The sequence below is a fragment of the Equus caballus genome, chromosome 8 (genome assembly GCF_041296265.1).
Source record: "Equus caballus isolate H_3958 breed thoroughbred chromosome 8, TB-T2T, whole genome shotgun sequence".
NCBI lineage: Eukaryota > Metazoa > Chordata > Mammalia > Perissodactyla > Equidae > Equus > Equus caballus.
Window position 1 is genome coordinate 40,655,925 of NC_091691.1, and position 24,173 is coordinate 40,680,097.

At 44.2% G+C, this 24,173-nt stretch overlaps 1 protein-coding gene across 18 annotated transcripts in view; it reads left to right on the forward strand.

The window, feature by feature from the left end:
• The first annotated feature begins 1,652 nt into the window (after window positions 1-1,652).
• The window catches only part of LRRC30 (leucine rich repeat containing 30), a 37,596-nt gene continuing 15,075 nt past the window's right edge, over window positions 1,653-24,173 (forward strand). For 5 of the 18 annotated variants that reach the window (XM_023647433.2, XM_070275554.1, XM_070275552.1 and 2 more), the window contains exons 1-2: window positions 1,653-4,955; window positions 17,828-17,957. In XM_023647433.2, coding sequence (XP_023503201.1) covers window positions 3,585-4,490 — 906 coding nt within the window. In that variant the 5' untranslated portion in view covers window positions 1,653-3,584 and the 3' untranslated portion in view covers window positions 4,491-4,955; window positions 17,828-17,957. Of the gene's footprint in view, window positions 4,956-5,297; window positions 5,362-7,289; window positions 12,135-14,789; window positions 14,855-17,827; window positions 17,958-18,770; window positions 18,887-19,172; window positions 23,430-24,173 lie in introns of those variants that run through there. The other 13 variants (XM_014727774.3, XM_070275553.1, XM_070275555.1 and 10 more) reach the window with 8 other exon arrangements.

Genomic DNA, 24,173 nt, shown 5'->3' on the forward strand with positions numbered 1-24,173 from the left:
GTTCCGAGACGTGCTGGTTTAACGCAGCCTCTCCGCGGGTGTCTGCAAGCCCAGCACCAGGCTGTGCTGGATGCAGGGTCGCGGCCAGCTCGGAAGGCACGGCTCCCATTTGCTCTCCTTCCTCCCGTGACTTCCCAGGCCCCCTGATTTTCGCGGGCCTGGATAGTACTCCTCAATCAAACATTCATCCCATAGCTTTTGCCTCAAGCTCTACTTTTGAGGAAACCTGGGCTAAGACACATAAAAAAAATTTTCTTCAGTAAAAGAAAACACATTGAAGTAGATATGCACAGGAACAAGACCTAGATTTACATATGCAAAACGTTAATTGGGTTGTCTCTCTTCATACTTGCCTACATTTTCTATTTTTAAAATTTTAAATTAGTAAAATGGTTATTTTAATAAACTATTTAAACATACACATTTCTTTCATTCAAAATTAACAGACATAATATATAGTCCTAAGCTGAAAAGCCACAGCAAGAATAAAAAAAATTGTTTTCAATAGTTATTGTATGAATTCAGTATGAATAAATGTGGATTTTCATATGTTGGAAAATAAACAATTGGATTACACAGAAGTGCAGGAAATACATTGAGCATACTGAATACATTCCGATTATTCTATGACTTCCTTAGGATTTGAAGGCACTCTCACAAACCTGTCCAGCAATCCATTGTTCTGAGGCTTAATCCAAACTGAAATCCATTTGGAGAGCCTCAGAAGTGTCTCGTGGCAAAGCTGGATGTGTGGCCTCCGTAGCGCATCCTGAAGCCAGCAGCATCCCGGCCATTGCTAATTCCCTGGGGATCAATGTGAATGGAAGGAAAATAAAAGCCGCCTTGGATTTTGCATGCCTTAGAAAAGACGTTAAGTGTGCCTTCACTTCCCTGCAGTGGTCTCATTTGCAGCGAGAGTCCACCATGAAGAAGGGGGGAGGCTCTGGGAAATCATCCCCTCACATGACCTATTTCATTTACGAAGATGCAGGGCTAGAGGCGCTGACCAGCCTCTAGGTGACCGTGCTCTGAACGGACAACCGTGGTTAAGCAAGCAGTCAGCATCTATGTTTCAAACCGTTAGAAGAAACAAAGTCAGCTATTCACACAGCTCAGCCATTTGATATATGAGAACCTCACGACAGAAGAACTGAACTATTTTTGGAGGGGATTAAATCCATTACACCAAACTCTTCTGGAATGATGTTTTAACTTTTGCTTTTCTTAGTTGTTTGGGGGTAGTATAAGCAGGGTTAATGCTTAATTATGTAGTTATTTCTATGCAGGTAGTTACTTAGTAATTTCTTTACCTATGTTCCCTCAAGCCTTACCTCTAGCAATTTGAAAAGAAAAAACCATATCCTAGCCACAGTTATTCCATCTTTCTACAGGGCTAAGTCCAGAGTCTTCTTGTAGCTCCCAGCCTGGGCTGTGGAGTTGGATGGGCTGGGTTTGAATTCTGGTTCTGCCATTGACTAGGTACTTGACCTTGGGCAAGTGACTTGATCTTGCATAATAAGTAACTTGACCTCTCACTATCTTCCTTTCCTCATCTGTAAAGTAGAGTTCATTTTAACACCCATCCTGCATGTAAAGTGCGATGCCTTTCACTTAATAAACATTCAATAAGTGTTGGCTATTAACTGCTCAAAAAAGTATTTATTGGAAAAAAATGTATTAAGGGAAAAGGAGAATTGCCACAAAGAAGAAAGCTGTTGACTCCTGCTCAAACCATCCCAGCTCCTGCTATTCCTCACATTTCAGGAACTCTAACATCATTTATCACGCTCATGGAAGGGAAGAGGGAAAGAGGAGCATAGCTAACTTTGTTTTTAACAGCAGAACTCCATTGTCATATGAAATTTACATGTGTAAGGTATAGTCTGCTTCAAAAACTTAGGATACAGATTTAGCTACATTACTTTTTTTCCCCTTAATTAACAGCTAGAACACTGAAGCATCCCATTACTAAAATGTCCAAAGTGTCAACCTCTGTCTGAGAACGCCAGGGGCTACTCAGTCACAGGGAGCACATCTCTCTCAAATGCCACGTGGAGCTGAAATGGTCTGGCATTGTTTGATTTACACCTCCCGCTGCTCCTCTCCCCCAGGCCCTGGCCCCTCCGTGGGTGGACCTGCAGATTCCGGGGATCGCCCAGCCTGAGCCCAGCTGAGCTCCTGGCTTGGTGATCACAGCTCTGTGATTGCTCTCCAGGACAGAGCTTCTGTGCCAAGGGCTACGCAGGGGCTGCTGCCAGCAAGAGCCATGTGCTTCCAGGGGAGCAGCCGCTACAGACTGCAGCCCTCCTCTCAGAACCCTGTCATCAACCTTGATGTCTCTTCTCCCCTTAATCACGACATATTTTTAGGATTTTTCGGGTACGCAAATGTGTCTGCCTCCTCCCAACTGTATTAGTTTGCTAAGGCCACCCTAACACAGCGTGACAGGCTGGGTGCCCTAAATACAGGCTCTGGAGGCTACAAGGCCGGGAGCAAGGTGTCCGCAGGATCGGTTGCTTGCGAGGCCTCTCTCCTTGGCTCCTCCCGGTGTCTTCACGTGGCCCTATTTCCAAATACAGCCACATTCTGGGTACTGGGGGTTAGGACTTCAACATTTGAAATTTGAGGGGACACAATGCAGCCCACAACACTCATAAGTGACTCTACATACTTAGAGTGTAAGCGAACATTTTTAATTCGAGAGAGAGACATCGGTGCGTACCAGCGACATTCTTCCGGGACAGCGGGCACCCGGTGCTCATCCTACTAAGGCAAACACCGAGGGGTCGGTCAGACATTTAAGGTGCCCCGAGCTAACCCCAGAAGCTGGCAGCAGACTCTGATCCCGGAGCTGCTCTGGGAGAAAGGGCAGCGGGGGTCCAGCCGCTCCTTCACTCCCTCCTCGCGAGTCCCCTCTGACCGGTACCGTGGGGAACCTTCCGCCGGAGGATTCCAGGTGTCCAGGCTCCTTGTTTCTTTTTCATGACTGCACAATTCACCGAAGTTTGAAATGGGTGCGTTTGCTGCCGTCTGACGGTCTTCAGCTTTGGAAGCCTAACTCTGTGGCTGGCGTTCAGCCGTCCCCCTGGCGTCCGGGCGCGCTCCCGAGACCGTGCCCACGGCCTGGCGCTGGCGGGCCTGCTTGATTTTTCCACTTTGCCTCTTTTGGGAGACGGGCTTGCTAACCACCCTGCTCAGCTGTGATACCCAAGAAAAGCTGAGCGGGGAAAGTTAGCTGCCGCCTCCCTGTGACCCGCTTGCACATACAGGCCAATAAACCCGGGCAGAGTGACAGTGACAGCTGCCTGGTGGCGTTCAGAGGGAATCGAGTGGTTCAGTTCTGCAGCCCCAGGGACAGTATACCGTTACAGCCCGGCTGCTCAGAGAGAAACCGCCGAAGCTCCCCCGCGGCCGCGCAGGAGGCTGGGGCCCCTGCCGGGGCTGACCGGGAGCCCCCGCGTCCGCCGCCGCACTCTGTCCTCGCCGCCGCGCTCGCTGCCTGCCTGCGCCGGCCGCTTAGCAGCTGGGGTGGACAGGACCCCAGCCTTCGGGCGGCGGCGGAGAGAGGGTGCAAAGGAGGGAGAATGGGGGCGCGGCAGTCAAGTGCCCACTCCCAGGACAAGGGCCCCAAGGGGATGGTGCTGCTGGCCGGGAGGCAGAAATTCTCTCCGTGGGACGATGCCCTGCTCTCCGGAAAGGACCCACGGTCTCTGCTGAAGCGGGGCATGCGCCACGTCAGCTTCAGCCTGGTCACCAAGGGAATGACAGACATCCCCGACTTTCTGTGGGGCTTGTCTGAGGTCCAGAAACTCAATCTGTCTCACAACCAGCTCAGGGTTCTCCCGCCCGAGGTGGGGAAGCTGACTCGGCTCGTGGTCCTGAACTTGTGCGGGAACCGCCTAAAGAGTCTGCCCCGAGAAATCAGCCTCCTCAAGAGCCTGAAGGTGCTGTTCGTCAACATGAACTGCCTGACCGAGATGCCGGCCGAGCTGAGCGCCTGCAAAAACCTGGAGGTCCTGAGCCTGTCGCACAACTGCCTTTCCCAGCTTCCTGCCAGCTTCGCCGACCTCCCCAGACTGAGGAAGCTCAACATCAGCAACAACTATTTTGCTCACATCCCCATCTGTGTGTTTTCACTGAAGGAGCTGGATTTTTTGCACGTGGGCTCTAACCGCCTGGAAAACATCGCTGAGAGCATCCAGTGTCTGGTCAGCCTGCAGATCTTCATCGCGGAGAGAAACAATATCCACTCCTTCCCGCGGTCTCTCTGCCTGCTCACGAGCCTGGAGCTGCTGAACTTGAACAACAACGACATCCAGACCCTCCCGGACGAACTCTACCTGCTGTGTCGACTGGCGAGGATTGCTTGGAACCCCATGGACAAGGGGCTCCATATTTCCCATAACCCTCTGTCCAAGCCTCTGCCAGAGCTGGTGGAGGGGGGCCTGGAGATGCTCTTCAGCTACCTGAAGGATAAAAAGCACAACTGATGCGGCCCAGGAGGCGTGGACTGGAGCCAGTGCATGGAGACTTGTCAGCTGGGTACTTGTCTAGTCTAAACTTTCTCCCCTTACTGTTTGCGTGGCTCAGTGCTTGTGTTACCATTTGCTAAATCGTATTGAACACCTGTTGTAGGGAAGTGTTTGCTTTGAACTCTATAGGTTCCTAATAAGCCCCAAAATATTATGTTCATCTCATTCTAAACATAAATTGAAGCAGGCCTTTGGTTTTCTCCGAAGAGAAATAATTGCTCTGATTCTTCTGAGGAGTAGTGGGATTCAGCCCTTGGAATAGTGGACAGCAGGTCTGATTCAATGCAATCCAAAAGTCAGATATTTGCTAAGCATGTAGTGTGAGCCAAGTGCGACGTGAGGCACTGACACCGTCTGGTTTCAACCCTCGAATCGGCAGCCTGCAGCCAGGTAACAGCGAGACACACTCCTCCATCAGCCTTGGTAAGTGTTACCTGGGACCAAAGAGCCAGCTGGGGCCCTGCCCTGCCGGCGATGACCAAATCAGACAGAGCTTTCCCCTCAGGTTCTGGGGAAACAGTCAGAGGAACATTGTCTCTAAAATGTCTATAGAGTAAGAATCGAGCTGCTTGTGCTCACGTCTGGTGGTGAATGATGGGGGTAGCATGATGGCTTTCAGATAATAAATACAAATCAATTTTAATGTCAGTGTCCACCTTCTTTCCCAGTCCTCTTGCATCCATAGGCACATCCCTGAGCTTTTCTAGAGATGCCGGCCAGTGGTTACGTTATCCGATTCTAACTTCACTTCTCCTCCCTTTCTAGATTTGCCCTCTCAGAGATGAGCTAATAATTGGGGGGAAAATGGCGAAAAGGCAGGAAAGAGGAGGTAAGGCCTAGATAAGCCACAGAAAACAAGTAATTACCCTTTTCCCATTCAGAGGAAGATAGTATTTGCCACTTGGCTTTCACATAGGGACATTTAAAAAATGAGTTGAGTGTCATTTAAAAGCTCTTTGGACAAAAGGCTCTGTACAAATATTAAGTTTGTTTTGCTTTTAATTTTAAAAGTACACAGCTGTTAAACACGAACATCAGGACAAGCAATTACAGAGTTCCTGTCACAAGGGTCATTGGATCTTACTGCTGTCATGGCTGCCAAGAGTCTCTAAGACATTGCTATTCATTTGGAGTTGAAGATTTAGGATGAAAATGTGGCACTGAAGAAAGTACAGTACCTTCAGATAATGGAGAGCCAAGTGCCCAGGTTTCTTGGCTCATTTGTCTACAGAACATAGCAAACAATATCAAGACCTAGGATTTAGATTTGCTGCCAAGGCTTGTCTAACTTTTTCATGTTTAGTTTAATTCAGTTAAACTTATATTTATTAGCACCTTCTTTAGCCTAGACACTGGGCTGGGACCTCAAGAGGAATAACACCCTGCTTCTTCTACCAAGGAGCTCACACTTTGGTGAAAGAGACAGACCTGTGTGGGTTTCTAGACTATCTGGTAAATGTGAGCCCTGCTAAAGAGAAATGTAAGCAAGGGGCTGAAGCATGGATAACGTGGGTGGGCAGACTAGACTGAGCCCCAAAGTCTCAGTCACCAAAGAACACGGTGGGCGGAATCAGCCAGACCCTCCGTCCACTGCGGGCATCTTATCCTAATTCCTCCTCCTCCCCACTTCACGCCATTTGGGAAAGAGCAGCAAAGTGCTGGGGTGGTCGGTAGCTCGTTCTCAGGTTCTGAGCTCAGGCAATTGTAGTGTAGAGCTGCCGTCTGACTTCTTTCAAGAGCTGCTCAAAGGGGGTCCATATAGCTTATTCATGGGGACAAGTGATTTACCTAGCAGACTCTAAAGTCAATTTTCCCATCCACAAAAGGGGGCAGCAATTCCCGCTGTTATCGTCAGATACCATGGTTCCCTTAGCACGTTTGTGCGTGAGCTCTTCTTTGGAGTCGTTGCCAACAGGTCTTACCAGCATCACTGGGAGGCAGCTGGAGAAGTCCCCTCTAAATTCCGTCTCCAGCAGCAAGCGGAGCCCCGCATATCCCTGCCAGGCACACACAGGCACACTCCAGTAGCATCACGCACATTAGCTTGCTGGAGCCAAGACTATTTAAAGACATCAGTGGGATTCTTCCTTGACCTCATGACTCAGTGGGAAACTGTAGGGCGAGTCTTCCTCTGCAGAGCAGACCCAGGCAGATCACTGGCTGGAGCTCTGGCGGGAGCACACGCAGCTGTCAGACAAACACCGATGTGTGCCAGGATCACACCTGTTGGTGTCTGCTACTGACAGCCGCTTGGGCTCGCACTGAGTTTCCGTGACCTTGCTGTGGGCAGAGAGGCAGGCTCGGGCAGCAGCGCCAGCTTTTACTGCTGAGCCATCCTTTTATTTCCTCTCCTCACTTTTTCAGTCACCTGATTCCACAGTAACTCTATTCCGGGGAAAGAACGGAACCGTATTTTGAAGGTGACCCAAGAGCTTATTATACTTCTTATTAGAAAAAAGTGGTATCATTTGGTTGCCAGCGTCCATGGGTGCCTCTCAAAAGTGTAGTAGCAAGGTTTTCTTTGTTAACGCTCAGCACTGAGGAAATCATAGAAGTACTGGGAGGTGCCCAACGGGCTTTAGATATTGATTCTTCGTGAATGCTCCTTTATTGATAAAGGGAAGTGTTGTGCAGGGGACTGGCTAGCGTGCTTGGTTATTCAAAACCCTCACGTGGCGGGGATTTGATACAACCTTCAGTGTCAGATTCTACAGTCTGCTGACTGACTGCGAAATGCTTCTTGCTTCTCTTTTGTAGTTCTGATACTGCCGCATTCAGATCACTCCCAGGTATTTCTAAGGCTTCTGAGGATGACTGCACTGACTGCGGAGTTATTTAGCCAAAGAATACGAGCTAACTGGGTGCTTGATGTGGGGAGCTGGCTGCTCACGTTCTTGATGACACTGTGGTTTCCATGTCACCTGGCTCTCAGTTCAGAGCAATCTCAGTGGTGTGTTTAGAAACTCCTTTTGAAGCAGTTGTAGCTTAAAACCATACAATTAAGAAGAAATCCTATGTTCATAGGAAAGGAAGACGACTTTGAAAAGACACATCTGTTCAAGGAATAATACTGCTAAATGCATAAAACTCCCGCATAATAGAAAGAAAAATGTCGTCATTACTTAGCTTGTTGGCTAAATAAATGGTTAATGGAAGAATTGTACTCCATTCTCAGGCTTAGCTAATAGGCTGCCTTTCTGCAGTAACAGAAGACAGAGCGACCGCGGGACTGTGCACCTGTGCGCACACTGACGTCGCACTGGCACTGGCGAGAGAGGATGCTGCTATTACGGCAGGGATCCAGCACACGGAACATTTTTCTTCTGGTCATGTATCAGTGCATTTTAAAATTCCATTTCATATGGCTCAAAGCACGTACTAAATATGCATTTTGATAGCTATGCATTAAAAACAGAGGAAGATTGAAGGACTGTGGGCTTCGTCACCGGAAGACACATGCAAGTGTCAACACCTGAGATCACGGGGCTGAGTGAGGCCCGAAGGCTGGGCTTCAGTGCCTCTTCTCAGTAATATCCATACCCTACGGAGAGTCTGTCCTGATGGAGTTCCTGAGATTCTGTTACAAAAGATGAAAAATAGAAGATGAGTTCAGGAAATGGTCTTAAAAAAACAAAAACAAAAAAGCAAAAATTCAAGCTGCTAGATTTAGCTAATATGAAGATACTACTCAATTTCCATCAGAATCTACTTAACTATCCACACGTGCTCTATCTTCTTACTCCATCAGAGTTATTTTCAGTACCGTGTAAGATATACTTGAGAAACACCAAATACCCAGCCATGATTAAATGTGCAACTAAGTACCAGTATACTTGATATAGTTATAATTCATCCAAAAATACCAAAACACAACCTCTCCATATATTTTAAGAAAATGGAATAAAATTCAGAGGAACATGAAAGCTATTATAAACAATAATGGGAATGATCTTGACCTTGTTGAGAAAAGAACTTTTTATTAAATGTTCCTTTTAAGTTGTATGTCCAGTTGAATCCAAAGCATTACTAATTTAAAAAAAAAGGGACAGCACAGTAATAAAAGAGATGCAGAGAAGGCTGGTCATGAGTCTGTGAGCGTCATTAGGCAAGCATTGCTGAAGGCCTTAGCACGCAGCTTGCTATGCAGATTTTTTTTAGTGGTGTCAAAGGAATCTACTTGCAGGGAGAGAGCTTATTTCTCACTGCTTCTAGACTTACTCCTTATTTCAGCATAGGACAGAAAATAAAAGGTAAACGGAAGTCCATTCTGAAAGTGTCAAAGTATTTACTAATACTCTTGAGAGAAACATACATTGTGAAAACTACAAGACCATTGGCCTGATGGCATGGGCTAGAGCTGCTCATGGAACATCACATAATCACCCGTATTCTTTGGTCTTGAGTGACTTGAGTTCAGAAGTCAGTGTGCCAGGACATGCCGCTTGGGGGAATTCTGTCTCCTGAATGTCATGCCCATCACCCTGTGCATGCATTCGAGAAGAGGCCCTGTGGTGTAGTGGGAAAAGCTCTGGCCTGAGAGCTGCATGTGTTGATTGCATAAGACTTACTGAGCATCTGTGCATCCTAAACTACCGGTGTTGGGGACAGGACGAGAGACAAGTTCCCCACCCTCCAAGAGCTCCCAAGTCCCTGGGCAAAGAAAACGAGGCTCAGCTAAACATGATGCAGTCCTCTGAGGACAACTGCCTTAATCGATGCGTAAACTAGCACAAAGCCATGGGGCGGGGCTGCAGGAGGCGCAGAGGTGTGGTGTGACTGAAATGGTGTGGGGTACACACAATCTAACACGATGGTTATCGACCCAGTGGTTCCTTTGTTTTGCTTTGTCTTGATGGAAAATTGTGACTCTCATTGTCGCAGAGTGGTCTGCTTTATAACACCTTTGTGGCATTTTTTTCTTCCTGCTTGAATCTAAGATTTGGGCAGGCACATGGGGGGAGAAGGGCACGTTACAATAATGGTGGCACCATGTGTCATGGGTTCGAGAGGTGCTCCCAAGCCCCTCCCCCACCGCATGTGGGCGAAGGTCTCTCCTGAGCGTTCTAAAAGGACCGTGGGTTAGCATGGCCTTCAACACTGGCTGCTCATCAGAAGCCCCTGTGGAACTTCAGAAAAAGAAAGCCTTAAATTTCAATTTGAGAGATTCTAATATAGTTGGCGTGAGTGAGGCCTGAGCTGCTTTTTTTTTTTTTAAGCTCACTACATAATTCTGCCACTGACTCTGAGCTGAGAAATACTGATGTAGGCTCTTACCTAAACCTTCAGATATGGGACTAAGCCAACGGGGCCTGGAGCTACCAGCTGAAAGAGAGCAGTCGAAGGTGGGAGATCTCTGAACCTGGCCGGTGTATGGAAGCCCTGCTGGGGCCTCGTGATTAAATTCATCTGGGCACTTGTGGAAAATTTAGAATCCCAGGTTCCTTTGGAAGACTTTCAGATTCAGGAGGTCTAGGGCAGGGTTGGCATGTGTGGGTCTGACAAGCACTGTAGCTGTTTCCTGTCATAAGGCCGACTGGAGAAAACCTGCGCTAGCAGCATGTGTGCCCACCAGAAAAGGGCTGCCGCTCAGATTCTAGATTAAGCTGCTCCCTGGACGCTCCTGATTTTCCTGACGAGCTCTGCCGCTAGGCTTCGAACTCTTTGCTGACTTTTACTTTTGCATCCAGCATAGGGAAGCTGTTCAGTAATGACGTACTGAATGAATGCACGAGAAAATGAACCCGTGTGCACGGACGACTCAGCCTCTCAGGGCCTCAGTTTTCTGTAAAGTGAGGCAATTGAACTTACTTTAAGGTGAACTCACTTTTAGCTTCTTTCAGTTCTGAAATACTGACTGTATTTTTTTTTTTTTTTTTTGCTTTGTCTTCCCCTTATCTAATGCCTCACTAAATAGATATCTGAGCTTATAATCATTGTGATTACTGAGAAAAGCAAGAAGCATGAGGAAATGGGTCAAGATCAGTATGACTGCTTTAATATCTCCTTGCTGCAGCATAGAGGTCTAATTTAGTTTTGCCTTGAGTTTGCAGACCTCCAGATTGTCTGGACTCCATCTCTAACTTTTTACTGGATTGGAGGCTCAGAGGGAATATTTCTGTTTGGCTTTGTTGATTGATTGATTTAAAACGCCTATGTTTCTGGAGAGAAGGAATTTCTAATTATCTGTTTTCCATAAAAAAAGTGCTAATTGGATTTGATTCAATAATAGGATTTGGGTACTTAGAGCTGGAATTTATGCCTTCTTCACAGCACTTCCTCATGCACGTGCACGTATGAGCCACATGCACGTATGAATTTTGCTATAAATTTTCAAAAGCAACTTTTGGAAGTGAACACACATAAAACTGCAAAATAGCTCTTCCTTTGGTTTCTTTGCTTCTTAATAATATCGCTCCTTTCTCTGCCTCCACTGTTTTAGTTAAAGCCTCAAATTGATGATATCTACATTGTGGAAATTAGAAATTAATGACTTTAATTTGTTTTTCACTAACCTTCCTTATAAGAGGGCAAGTTACAATTGTGTTTGATAAGGATTCATGAGTAATTTTGTGGCCATAAGTACTTTGAGAATTCAAAGTATGCTTCTGGTATTATGCTCCTCGGCCAAGATATATGAGAAGGTTAAGGAATATTTTCATTGTGGAAATCACAGAAGTAGTATAAACAAAGAATCTAGCCAAGAAGGATAAAAGTCTTCCTTATGTTTTAATCCTTTAAACTTTCTTATTATCATTATTAAACATCTATTGTAAATAATTGAGAAATCTGTTTATCTCCCAGAAATGTATATAATATGTTTGTTATAGAACATTTTAATTGTTCATCTGACGATGTAATATGTTGTCCATAGAAAACTGAGTTAACTCAGTTTGTAAATTAGCTTGGCAGGCTCTTTATATTTATCCACTAACTCAAATGTCCTTTTAACTGACTCTTTTCTACAGCAGAAGAGGGAAAGTAACTCTCTTTCTGACAGATCAAAATGAACAGGTTCTTTTTTATGCCACGTGAGGTTGGTTCCCTCATAGTCATCACCTATTGTGCAAAGGACAAGGGTGAATTTGACAAAATCACGTAGCATGTGTGCAGTGAAGGGTTGACTCAGCAGGCCTAGGGTGTTCAAATTCTGCACATTTCCAAGAGAAGTGTGGCCTTTGACCAGCTCCTGAGGAAAAACCTCTAAACCTGCCTGATAAGAGTGTCTCTGTGTACCTGGGCTACACCAGAGAGTCCATGCTACAGCGTGGTTTACGGTGTGGCCTTCAGCAACCCAGTATTAGTCTGACCTCTGGAGAGGCTGGAGACTGAGGAGCTGAGGTCAGTCACGTGGGAGCTCCATGCCTCTGTGACCAACTCCCAGTAAAACCCTGGACACCAAGGCTTATGTGAACTTCCCTGGGTGGCAATACTCCATATGTGTCACATATCATTGCTGGGAGAATTAAGCACCACCAAACAACTCCATTAGGGGAGGACAATGGGAAGGTTGTGCCTGGTCTCTCCTGGATTCTGCCATATGCACCTTCTATCTGTTGATTTTGACTTGTGTCCTTTTGCTGTAATAAACTATAACCATGAGTATAACAGTTTTTTTCTGAATTCTGTGAATCCTTCTAGCAAATTCTTGAACTTGAGGGTGGCCTTAGGGATCCCCCAAAGAGCATGGGTTAAATAGGAGACTTTATTAAGAAAGCAAGGGGAGAGAAGCTACAGGTCCTCAGATTCCCCTCCATGCTGGCCACGTGTGGTGGGTATGCCTTTCTGGGAGAGAACTTGCTCTCTTGATAGTTCTCTCTCTTCATGGGGAAATCTTGAGCACTATAATAAGACACCTTTGGTGCCTGCCTGTCTGGTTTTGATGCTAGGAGTGGTCTAAGAAAGCCAGCTGCACCACAAACCTTGGGCATCATGGAATTGCCATAAGGGATGGAAGTCATCAGTCCCAGGAAGACAACCTAGAGTGCCATTCCCTCCTGAAGCCCTGGTCCCACTAACTCATTATCCAGGCGACCAAGAGGGAGCTCCCACATCATTTCTGGAGGTTCTTGCTCCTCGGAGAACCCTTTGACAAGATATTAGGCATATCACACTTTCCTCCCAAGTGGAATAATGCTACTCTATCAAGAGGTCATTTATATGTCAAGCTCAGTTATTCAAAATACTGCTGAGATCCCAGAGTTAATGTCATACATTTATTCATTTATTCGTAGGTGAGACCTTTAAGCTCATCATAAGATAATGAATGAATGAATGCATAAATACATACATACAGACTATGTTAGATAATGACAAATATATGGAGAAAAATAAAGCAGTGAGGGAGGATAGATTTGGGGGGGTATTTGTCGTAAGGTGAGAAAATCATGTTGAAGCAGAGACCTGTAGAAAGTGAAGAAGATAGCCATGTAGGTACATTTTAGGAGAAAGTATTCCAGAGGGAAGAGAAAGCACATGGAAAGGCAGAAGTGTGCCTGGTATGTCCGTGGAATGCAGTGGGTGCAGGGGAGAACGCTGAGGTCATGTTGATGTTGGAGATGGCTCATGTGAGGCTTTAGGCCATTGGAAGAACTTTGGCTTTTTCTCTGAGTGAGGTGGGAAGCCATTGGAGATTTTAAGTAGAGAAGAAACACATACTAACTTACATTTTAGAGGAGATACTTTGACTACTGGGTTAAGAATAGACTATAGGGGCATAAGTAAAAGTATGGAGACAAGTTAGGAATCTGTTGCAATATTTCAAGTAACAGATGAGGTTGGCTTGACCAGCGTGGAAGTGGTGGAGGTGATCTGATTGTGGAGATATTTTAATTATAGCACCATCAGAAATTGCTGATGGATTGGATGTGGAGAGAGACACACTCGTGCACACACACACACAGAGGGACAGAGACAGAGAGAAACAGAGAGACAGAAAGATCTAGAATAACTTCAATGTGTTTGACTTGAGCAACTGGAAGGATAAAGTTGTCATCTATTGAGAGAGGAAGGGTTTAGAAGAGAGAACATCAACATGATAATTTTAAGATGATAAATAGATTTTCAAATGGGTCTGCTGCGTAGGCACTTGGATAAAGGCCCCAGAGTTCAGGGGAGAGGTATGGATTGGAGACATAAATTTGGGAATCCTCAGCAAAATACCCAGGAAGGAGTCAGGAAAAGACGTATCAATTGTCAAGGGCTTCAATAAAAAATGGTGATTCTTTTTCTTTAAGTTTTGCTACTCAAAGTGCTATACTCAGTCATCTGGAAAATTCCCATATGTGGTAAATGCTTGTTTATTCCAGATGCTGAGTAAATGAGATATTACTATATCTGTATCTCAGATCTGTATTTGTGCAAACCCCTAAAATTATTGGTTGACAGGAAGAGAGGCATTCTTCAATCACATGGAAATGAGAGCATAGCAGGGCAAGCGTTTGGAGTGGATACTTCTGCCCCATGCCTTTGTTTGCTCCACTGCCCCTCCCCACTGTCCTGATTGTCATTGATTTTAATCAATCATCAAGCAGAGATGCATGTTGGTCTCGTTCAACATTTACTGGAACACAGTTGGACAAGTCTCAATTCGTCTCCCTTCTCTCTTTTTCCTTCTCCATTGGTTTTAATTTATTTCGATCTTGGAGAATATCATTATGTTTGTAAGCTATGTGCTTCAAACAAGAGTGAGGGATGGCAAAACTAACATTTACATTGGATTTCCTCTTCGAATTTTGGAATGGAAAACTTTCCTTAAATCTGTCATTCTCATAAGTATGTTTTAGAATGCAAAAGCTGATAAATGTAATTTAAGGTTTGCCCTGTATTTTCTCCACCCACATGCTGCAGGTGCCTGCTCCCCCACTGGCATCTTGAGGGGTCCATGAGACAAGGCGCCCAGGGATTTCTCAGTCACTCTCTGTTGTATTGTGTGTTCTGCTGCTTTTCTTGTTCTAAATGACTAATGTCTCTCCTATTAAAGCAGAAGCAAACAGCTTTCTTTTGGAACTCTAACTAAATCTACCTTTTATTTTGCCCTTATCTCATATTCTCTCCACAGGTGTGGCAACACCATAAAGTCACGTATAAGGGGGCATTACTGGGCTGTAGACTCTTATTTGTGCGTGTGGGCAGAGACACTGCCATAGGTCATGATCCGTTCTTGCCCAATCACGCAGAGAGAGGGGCTTCTTTCCTGAGATCAATGTAGGATGTGATTCATTGTTTCTTTTTCTTTCTCTCTCTCTTTTTTTCCCACAGGATATTGAAAATAAAATAAAACAAAATGCTGAACAGTTCTGAAAGCCAAGCAGTTCTATTGGCATGTATGTGCACTTATTTTTTCCCCATATTGGTCAAATACTCCGATTGTTGTTTCCGTCTTGTTAATACAAGGTCTTCTGAACAGACCCCACGTGTCTTGCTCAGACCTCAGAGACAGCCCGCAGGACTGTGCCTTCTCACTGGGAAATTACTTTCTCCACACGTGTTTTGATGGTGATAGGTCTTTTTCTATCTTGTGGTTCCTCCTTCTTGGGGAATAGAAATGTAAGGAATAATTTCTGATTTGATACTTGCCATTCTACCCACATATCACTGCAGTTTAAAAACTGTCTACAAATTTGCTAACAATTTACTTTAAATCTATACTTTGGGAAAATTGGGGACAAAGTAGAAAAGAAGAAAGAACTTGTTAAAATAATACATTTGCAGGGGCCAGCCCCATGGCCGAGTGGTTAAGTTTGCACGCTCCACTGCAGGCGGCCCAGTGTTTCGTTGGTTCGAATCCTGGGCGTGGACACGGCACTGCTCATCAAACCACGCTGAGGTGGCATCCCACATGCCACAGCTAGAAGGACCCACAATGAAGAATATACAACTATGTACCGGGGGGCTTTGGGGAGAAAAAGGAAAAAATAAAATCTTTAAAAAAAAAGAATAATACATTTGCGAATATACGTGAAATATTTGGAAGAAGAGACAATTCACTAATTCTACTGGGTTCATAGCCTTGTACAAAGCTACATCTATGGGGGCTGGGCAAGCTCATTTCTAAGCTAAAATCCTGTAATTCTGCTACATAGGAAGTCTCAATATAAGTGAGGATGTTTTCTTTATCTTGCCTAATTCAAAACTGTCATAGTTCATCACTAATTCTAGAAAAGAATAATCAACATTTCCGTTTACCAGATAAAGTGACACAGCCACAGGAAAGTAACACAAACACAGTTCAAAATTGACAGGATTTATCAGCTTTGAAATGGAAATTCTTGATTTTTTTTTTTTTACTTAGAGGATTAATATTATTTTGAGTTTTGTGCAAAAATGAGGCCTTATTAATAATGTTCCCACATTATTTCAAATCTTTAAAACTCAATTTTTCATATAATGCAACAATACTGTATAAGGCAGAGAAATGTCAACTAGTTTCATATTGAAGGTAAAAAAAAGTTGTAGTTTATACCCAAGTCCATAGGTCAAGGAGTGGACAAATATTTATGTTTTTTCTCTTTTTGCTATTACTCAGGCTAACATCCATTCAGTAGTTGCAAGCTCTAGAATTGGAACAAACAAACCTTAAAACAAATCTAATCTAAACTTCTTCTCCATACATATCTCTTTAAAAACGCTTGTAGGGGCCAGCCTGGTGGCATACTGGTTAAGTTTGCATACTCACTTTTGGCAGGCTGGGGTTCACCGGTTCGGATCCCACGTGGACCTACAACACGCATCAAGCCATGCTGTGGCAGCGTCCCACATACAAAATAGAGGAAGATTGGCACAGATGTTAGCTCAGGGACAATGTTCCTCCAACAAAAAGAGGAAGACTGGCTACAGATATTAGCTCAGGGCCAATATTCCTGACAAAGAAAACAAAAATTGTGCTCAGACAATTTGATAACAGGGGCTCACTATGCAAATAGTCCAGTCCACTGATTCCTTGATATTTCTCCCTTAAATATGAGCCTTCTCCCTTGTTCTCCACCTCTATAAATGGTACCTCTATCCACCCAGAAACCCGAGATTCCGTCCAGCCGCCTCCCTCTCTTAATTCTTCCATAGAATCTATAGCCCACTCCTGAGATTGTTCCTCCAAATCCTTCTCTACTGCTCGTCCACTACCGTCCTGTCCATCATGCCTCACTCTCGTCTCCCTATTTCCTTCTCTTGGCCCCTTTTTCCTTCCATCCTCCACACAGGCACAAAGAGGGATTTTAAAGAATGAAAATTGGATCATGTTAGATCCCTGCTTAAAGCCCTTCAGTATGAACTTGCAATAAAATGCAAAATCCTACGATCTACAGGCTCTTGCCAACTCCAGCTCTCACTATTTCTTCAGACTCGTTACGCACCCCTCTGTTCTCTCATGAATGTGCACCCATATGGCCTTCTTTAGTTCCTGGGCAGTCTCAACACGGTCCTATCTTAGGACTTTCAAACACACTGTTCCCTGCCCCTGGGTGACCCTGCCTGGCCAAAGCCTCCTCCCCCTTCAGGTTTCAGTTCAACACACTTTCTCAGGAGAGCTTTCCCTGACCGTTCACGTTTGCTTCATAGTCCTGACTACAACTGAAATTATATGCACAGGTCTGGTTGTGATTGTGTGCACGTATAATTAAATGCATATATAATTACACATATACGCATATGGACGTATATTTTGCATAATGTTTGCCTCCCACCCGTGACGGTAGGCAGCATATCTGCCTTATTTCATTGCCACCTTACCCCACATAGAACTTTGTTCCTGGCCCCCATTATGTACTTAGTACATTGTAAAGAATGCATTCACATCCGATTATTAGAAATCATTCATTTGGAAAGTGTGCCTTAGTTGAAATTTGTTTTATCAACTAAGTGATGTAGTGTGTCCTTGATTAAGAAGTGCTTTTTAAGATAAAACAAAGTTATGTTCATTAAAAAATTTTCTACTTGAGAAGTAAAGAATAAACATACGAGGTGCTCATCACTTATTTAGGTTAACTTTAACATTAACAGTGCATACATAATTAAACTCACAGTCATGAGTTAAATAAATAAATGATTAGCTTGGGGACAGTATGGCCACCATTGGCAGTATCATCTTGTTCACTGTTTGTTTGGTAGAGGACATTATCTGCTTGCTACAGTTTACCTACATATGTTTCTTAGCTGGTGGTATGTGGACTAAATAATGATAATAGTTAAATAGGATAATAACAGAAATGCAGGTAATTTATTGAGTACTTACCATGAGTCAGGTCTATTTAATTCTTATAAGCTCTCTAGTATACAGATACCATCACCCCGTTTTACAGGTTGGGAGACTGAGACCTGAAGAGCTTAAATTGCTTGTCAATCTAGTAAGTGAAGGAGCTGGGCCCTGACTCCGGGTGTGTCTGATTCCAGGAACGGCGCTCTCAACCACTGCTCCCAGTTTTCTCTCAGGTACAGGTCCCTGATCTCCCCAGGGAGGGCATCGGGTTGCGACTGGGACCCCTTTCATTTGTGCTTAGATAGCTCCCCTTAATAGGACACAGAAGATTTCTTTCGTCAGAACTTTAGAGGAAAAGACTGAAGTAAAGAGAGCTATGCAGTTTACTGTGATTAAATTCAGTCCGTGCACCTGAATGTGAATTTAAGAAAGAGACCGTTAATATTCAAGCACATCCGGGTAGTTTTCGGTATTACTACCAACTCCCCCACTGTGGGTATTGGTGAATCCTAGTGATTTACATCTCCCAGTTAGTCTCTACAGCAATCCTGTTAATTGGTTATTTTCCCTGAGGAAAGTGGGGCACAGAGGGCGCCCATAGTGAGGCGTTGGGAGCAGCGAGCTGGGGGCTGACGCCTCTCCTAGCCTGGAGGAGCTGGTTTCCCGGGGGCAGCACTGGGCGCATCTCCTGGCTGCTGCCACTCAGCGAACGTGACCTTAGGGAAATGTCAGGATCTACTCCAACAGGAGGCACCATCTACGGCAGCGCCCTTGTGGGCAGAATTAGAAATCAGTGCGAGGCAAGGCGGGAGCAAATGAGCGACAGGAGGGGTGGGTGAGAGCGGGTGAAACCAGAGGCCGGTGGAATTCACAGGCTCGGGCTCTCGCACGCGGGGGCGGGGGAGGGGCAGGCGGCGGATTCCCGCTGGCCCTGGTTTCTCCCGCCCAGGAGCCTTTGGGGCAGTCCTGTCCGGTTCTGGGAAGGCCTCTGCCTTTGACACTCTGCTTTGCTTCTTCCCTTCTCATCGGCACTCTCCCTGCTGTAGCAGTTGGGACGGTGCCGTCCTGTAACAGAACCAGCATGTTCCTCTAAGAGAGCCCTTAGTTTTGGCGCCACAGCAGCATGTGCTTAAATCCTCCAAGGACAGACTTTGCGCTTCAGGTGCGTGGAACTTACTCCCCCCACCACCCCGCCATATTTCTCTAGACGTTGCTTTTTGAGTTCCTCGTGGTTAATGCCCAAACTCAGACCACTTTGGAGTCAGGGGGACTCAGATGTGCGCCCCTCACCCTAGGCTCCCCAGTGTCCACAGGTCGCCTAGGCGCACTCCCAGACTCCCTTGGTGTTTGCTGGGAAAGAAGTTCTGCTCTGGGGTGCGTGCTGGCAGAGAGATCTTTGCCGTTGTCCAGGCAGCCCATCCTCTCCTTGTCTCCCTCTCTTCCCATAGTCTTCCTGGTGACTCTTTGAGCTGAGGTTGGAAGCCGTCTCCCAGGGCTTCCAGACACACTGCTGTCTGTGCACGCTCCAGGATCACGGTCCAGGATCACGGTCCAGGCTGGGCCCTATGGTTGATCACATTAAGCCCACTGTGTCCTGGGCTCCAGAGCGTCTTCACTGTTCGGAGCTTGAAACAGGCCAACCCATCCTGATATGAAATCTGTCATTTCTGATACAGACAGGTCTTCAAACATTGTAGGAATAGTTTATTGATTGTTTTCCAATAAACAAATACAAACGTTTTTACACTCTGGTTTCAGTTGTAGCGATTCTGTTAAAATACTTGGCTCTGAAAATCGAAGACAGCTGAAGGACTGTTGTAGACATCAATTCAGCCCTTCAATAACGTGTTCAATACCTCCACAAGTGACAGTAAATCAAGGATGAAATGCAACAGCAAACAGCGAAGGCACATTTCACATATGCTGGCAGCTCTGTCATTTCAAGCCTCAGACAGAACACTGGATCAAAACGCCACATATGATGGATGGTGCTTGTAAGTCCCAGATGAGTTGCTTTGGCTGCTGATATAGCGGGTACTTTTTATACTACGTAGTCCAAGTCAAAAGAAGAAAACATTTTAAATGTATGGCAAAGTTTAGTCCCATCCCATGGGAAAATCCATACCCCCGGATATCCTTGTAAGAAGTGCCTGTCTAGGCACGCTATTCCACAGTTTGTCCCTCACTGGGAGAGAGCAAGAACCAGCAAGAAAGAGGTCAACAGCTCTCCAGGGTGCCTAGGGCGGGTGGCCCACTGCGGAATCCTCACGTACCACCCCCAACTCTGAGGCTGATTCTGCTTCTTACTCTTTCCGCCTCGTTCACCAGCACGGTCCTCTCAAGCTCAAGGCCCTTTTCTTCCAGAGCTTGCGTTCATCTGGATTCCTGAAAGCCTCCATATGTTAGCCTTTCATTTTCCCAGTTTTGTCTCTGGCTCTGGTTTCCATTCAGAATCCTCTGACGTTATTTCACTCTGCTGTAGGAAACCTTTCTTGGGAAGGTCCAGGTTAACCACTGCTTTCTCTCACCCCAGGACTCACTCTGAGTGGGATCCCTTTGTGCCCATTCTGAGGTGTGTTTCTGGGATAATAGACACCCAGGCTGCAAGTTTGAAATGCTGTTGTGGCATTCCTTGTTAAGTGGTTGAAGGGGATTAATGTCACTCACCTCTTCTCCTTTTGCTGTGCCTCTAATTTCAAGAGTCATGAGGTAGAGCCATCTGTCCTCCTCTCTATTTATCAATATATTTAGACAAGCCTAATCCCTCTACTGTGCTGGAATGTCGCCCAGGAAGTATCCATAGCCTCTGGGGCTGACATTACAGCATCGTCTACGCACAGTTGTAGGTATGTGGCTGTGAGGGACACGTTAGATGGCACCCAATTAAGTGACCACTTCTTTCTTGCCTTCTGTTGGTAGCTTTGTGGCATCGTGGATGCCACATGGGATGTGTGAATTACCTGGCACAGCCCCACTACTGCCTAAAATAGTTCCTTACATGTGGTCAGCGGGGTCAGTTGCCACAGAGACCATATTACAGAAGGCATTTTCCAAGTCTATTTGAAAGCTGGAATTAATATTGTTAAATGAAGTAAAGTGTCTCCTCTAATTGTGCCTTTTGAACTAAATCAGGGTCAGCAAATTACAGGCTGCAGACTAATTCTGGATCATTGCCTGTTTGAGCAAATAAAGTTTTATTGGAGTGTAGCGCCGCTCCTAGCCTCTCCTTTACACATTGTCTCTGGCTGCATTCACATTACAGAAACAGAGTTGAGTAGTTGCAACACAGACCTTAGCGGCCCATAATGCCTAAAATATTTACTATCTGGCTCTTTTCAGAAAAAGTTTGCCGACCCATGGACTGTATTATAGATTCTGAGGTTTGCTCCTTCATGAACACAGGGAATCCTGAAGGCTTGTGGATGAGTTCAGAGGATGTGATTTTTGCTTCAGTAGAGTTTTGATGGTGGGGTGATCCTGAAGAAGGTTCATGTGGCTCGAAGAGCCAGACCTTCCCACTCTCACAGCGGTGCCTCGAGGAACGAGGCTGATCAACTTCTGACTTTTCCTTTTGCCCGCGTATCTTAAGGTTAACAACTCCAGTGTTCCAGAAGTGGCGCTCTAAATTCTGTATGGAATTGAGATTATTTTTTTTTACTCTCTATTTGGTGCTGTTTGTTCTACTATCTACAGGTTTCTGCTTCTTTCCTTTCTTCCTTTCTTTTAGATTTAATTTTTTTCCCCATTTCATTTTTTGCTCTGCTAGTTGGGAAGTTATTCAGTTAACTTGTCAAAGTCTAAAGTTAATCTGTATCTCTACGGTCCATCTATACAAGCCATTTAAAATACTTTAATTCTGATTACTTCTCTTTCTACTTATTCTACATTTTTTCACATTTTGTATTTTAGTTCTCTCTCTTTTTAAAATAAATCACACATTTTTATTATTGTTTACGACAGTCTTTGTTTGTTAGTTGTACCCATATATTTAGCGCATTTTTGCCTTACCATTCCAGCTTAGACCACCTATCTGGGAATCACATTTCTTCTTTAACCAATGTATGTCCTTTCAAATTTCCTTTCCTGACATGCTCTAGCATGTTAATGGTCATTGGAAAATACCATTAGTTTTTATTTATCTAAAAATGTATTTGTTTTGTCTTTCTTCTTGAGTGATATTTTCTGGGGATGTAGCTCGAGGCTGAGTGTTATTTTCTTTTAGCACCTTCATGTCTCTCCACTCTATGTCGTCTTCCATTGCTCTTTTTGAAAAGTCAGCTGTCAGTCTAACTGCTATTCTTTTTAGGCAATTTATCTTTTATCTATTGACTGATTTTATGATTTCTCTACTTTTCTCTGTTTTCCTTCACTTTCATTATGATGTCTCTTAGTGTTTTATTTTTATTGATCAGACTGGTTTGGATTCACTAACTTCTTGAATCTGTTGATTGACATTTTTCCTCAGTTCTGGAAAATTCTCAGCAGTTATATGATTGCCTCTCCCTATTCTGTCCACTCTTTCTGAAACTCTGATTCAGTGTTTGCTATATTTTTTCTCACTCTATCATTGATCTTAAACTCTCTTTCATGTTTTCCATCATTTTTTCTCTCTAGGCTGACTTCTGGGAAATTTCTTCAGGTTCATCTTCTAGTTTGTTAATTTCTCTTCAGCTAAGTCTTGAGCAGTTAAACAGATCAAATGAATTTTTAATTTTAATTGTTATATTTTTAAATTCTAGAAATTGTATTTGGTTCTCATTCCGATCTGCTAGGTCTTCTTTTCTAACCTTTTCCTCATTACTGTTTCCAATCCTTTCCCTTCCATGTCATTTAACATATTAAACATACTTATTTTATATTCATTGTCTGATAATTCCAATATCTAGTGTCTTAATTCAGTTGTGCTAATTTTTGTTTTCGTTTCTGTTGCCTTTTGCTCGTAGGTCTTGTTTCCTTGTAAATTTTGTGATTTTTTCACTGTGGAGCTTTATCTGAATGAACTGAAGTAATCCTCTGAAAATCAGGTTGAAAGTGGGGAGGGGATTCCTCTAGAGAGGACCTGCATTTGCTTCTGCTGATTCTTGAGTGCCTCCTCCACCTGGGATGGCTTTAAGTTAATGTATGTCTTTATGGATTCTAGGTGGAAATTTTTTTCTCTGCTCAGCCAAAATCTTTACAACTGGACATTTCTCTTGCTATCTCCTGGGGGTAGGAATGTGGGTTTATTTCTAGCTCACCTTTATCTTGAGGGTTAGCCATCTGGTTGGAGTTTAAGTTGTTTTGAAGGTAGGAGGCAGACTTCTTCCCTTGGGCAGACTCCAGGCTGTGTCTCCTTTTCCTCATGCCCTAAGAAGCTATGGTAAATTTAAGCTCAGGTTCAGCTAGTTTTGGCAAACACTTTAGTTTTGAAAATGGCTGCCTCAGTGATTCCCTTCCCTCTCTGAATTTCCACTTTCTAGGTCACTGCTGCATCTAAAACAATTTTTTAAAATACTATATCCAAATTTTAAATTTGTTTTATGTGGGATCATGATTCAGGTTTTGCCATGATGTTAGAGACAAAATCCTGGAACCGAGACTTTATGGGAATGTCAAGTTACACCTCTAGCTTTCAAGTCTCTTCCTGTGTGTATAATATACAGTTTAAATTTGAATGTTTTTGGTAACATTTCATAAACTAAGATTTAATAAAATAATAAAATGTTTATTGTTCTTTGTTCTGATTTTAACAATATCACATGCTTATTACAGACACTAAATGAAATGGGAAAATATCAGTAAGAAGGTTGACACCACCACTAATCCCACCTTCTGGAAGTAACTACTATTCATATTTTGTTATATCTACTTTTATCCAGATTTTGGTATGCTATTCTATTTTTAAATAGTTGAGAACACAATTCTTTTAAATAGATTTGTTTAATTGGAAGGTGATCATTCTTTTTTGAGATGTAAGTGATGAATAGCATTATTTCTTTTCCTTTCTATTCTGTGGTCATGCGAATGGTTAACTGCTTGTAAGGTATACTACCTTCCTCAGCATAATCTATCCTGGTGGATCTAATCAAAAGAATCCACTCAGAAGACCACGAGGGAGTAGTAATTGAAGAAACAGTGCCACCCGGTGAGAGATGGTAAAGGATTCAGCTATAAAGGACCAAGGCCATGCAGAGATGACACTGCCATCATTTAAATGCTGCTGTAGGCTCTGTTTGCACTCTGTCTAAAAGAAAGGGGAACAGGATGAAATTAGGACTGGGATTTAATGGATCATTTATATTTTACGAATAAAAGTGATTCAGTATAATAACCTAATTACAATTACAGAAATTTCACATTAGCTCAGACCTCTGGCCCTGTCTCTGAGACAAGGATAGAAGTGCATCCATCTCATGCCTTATGCGAAGGCCTGAACAAACCTGTCTTGACTTGCTGTGGTAGATAAGATT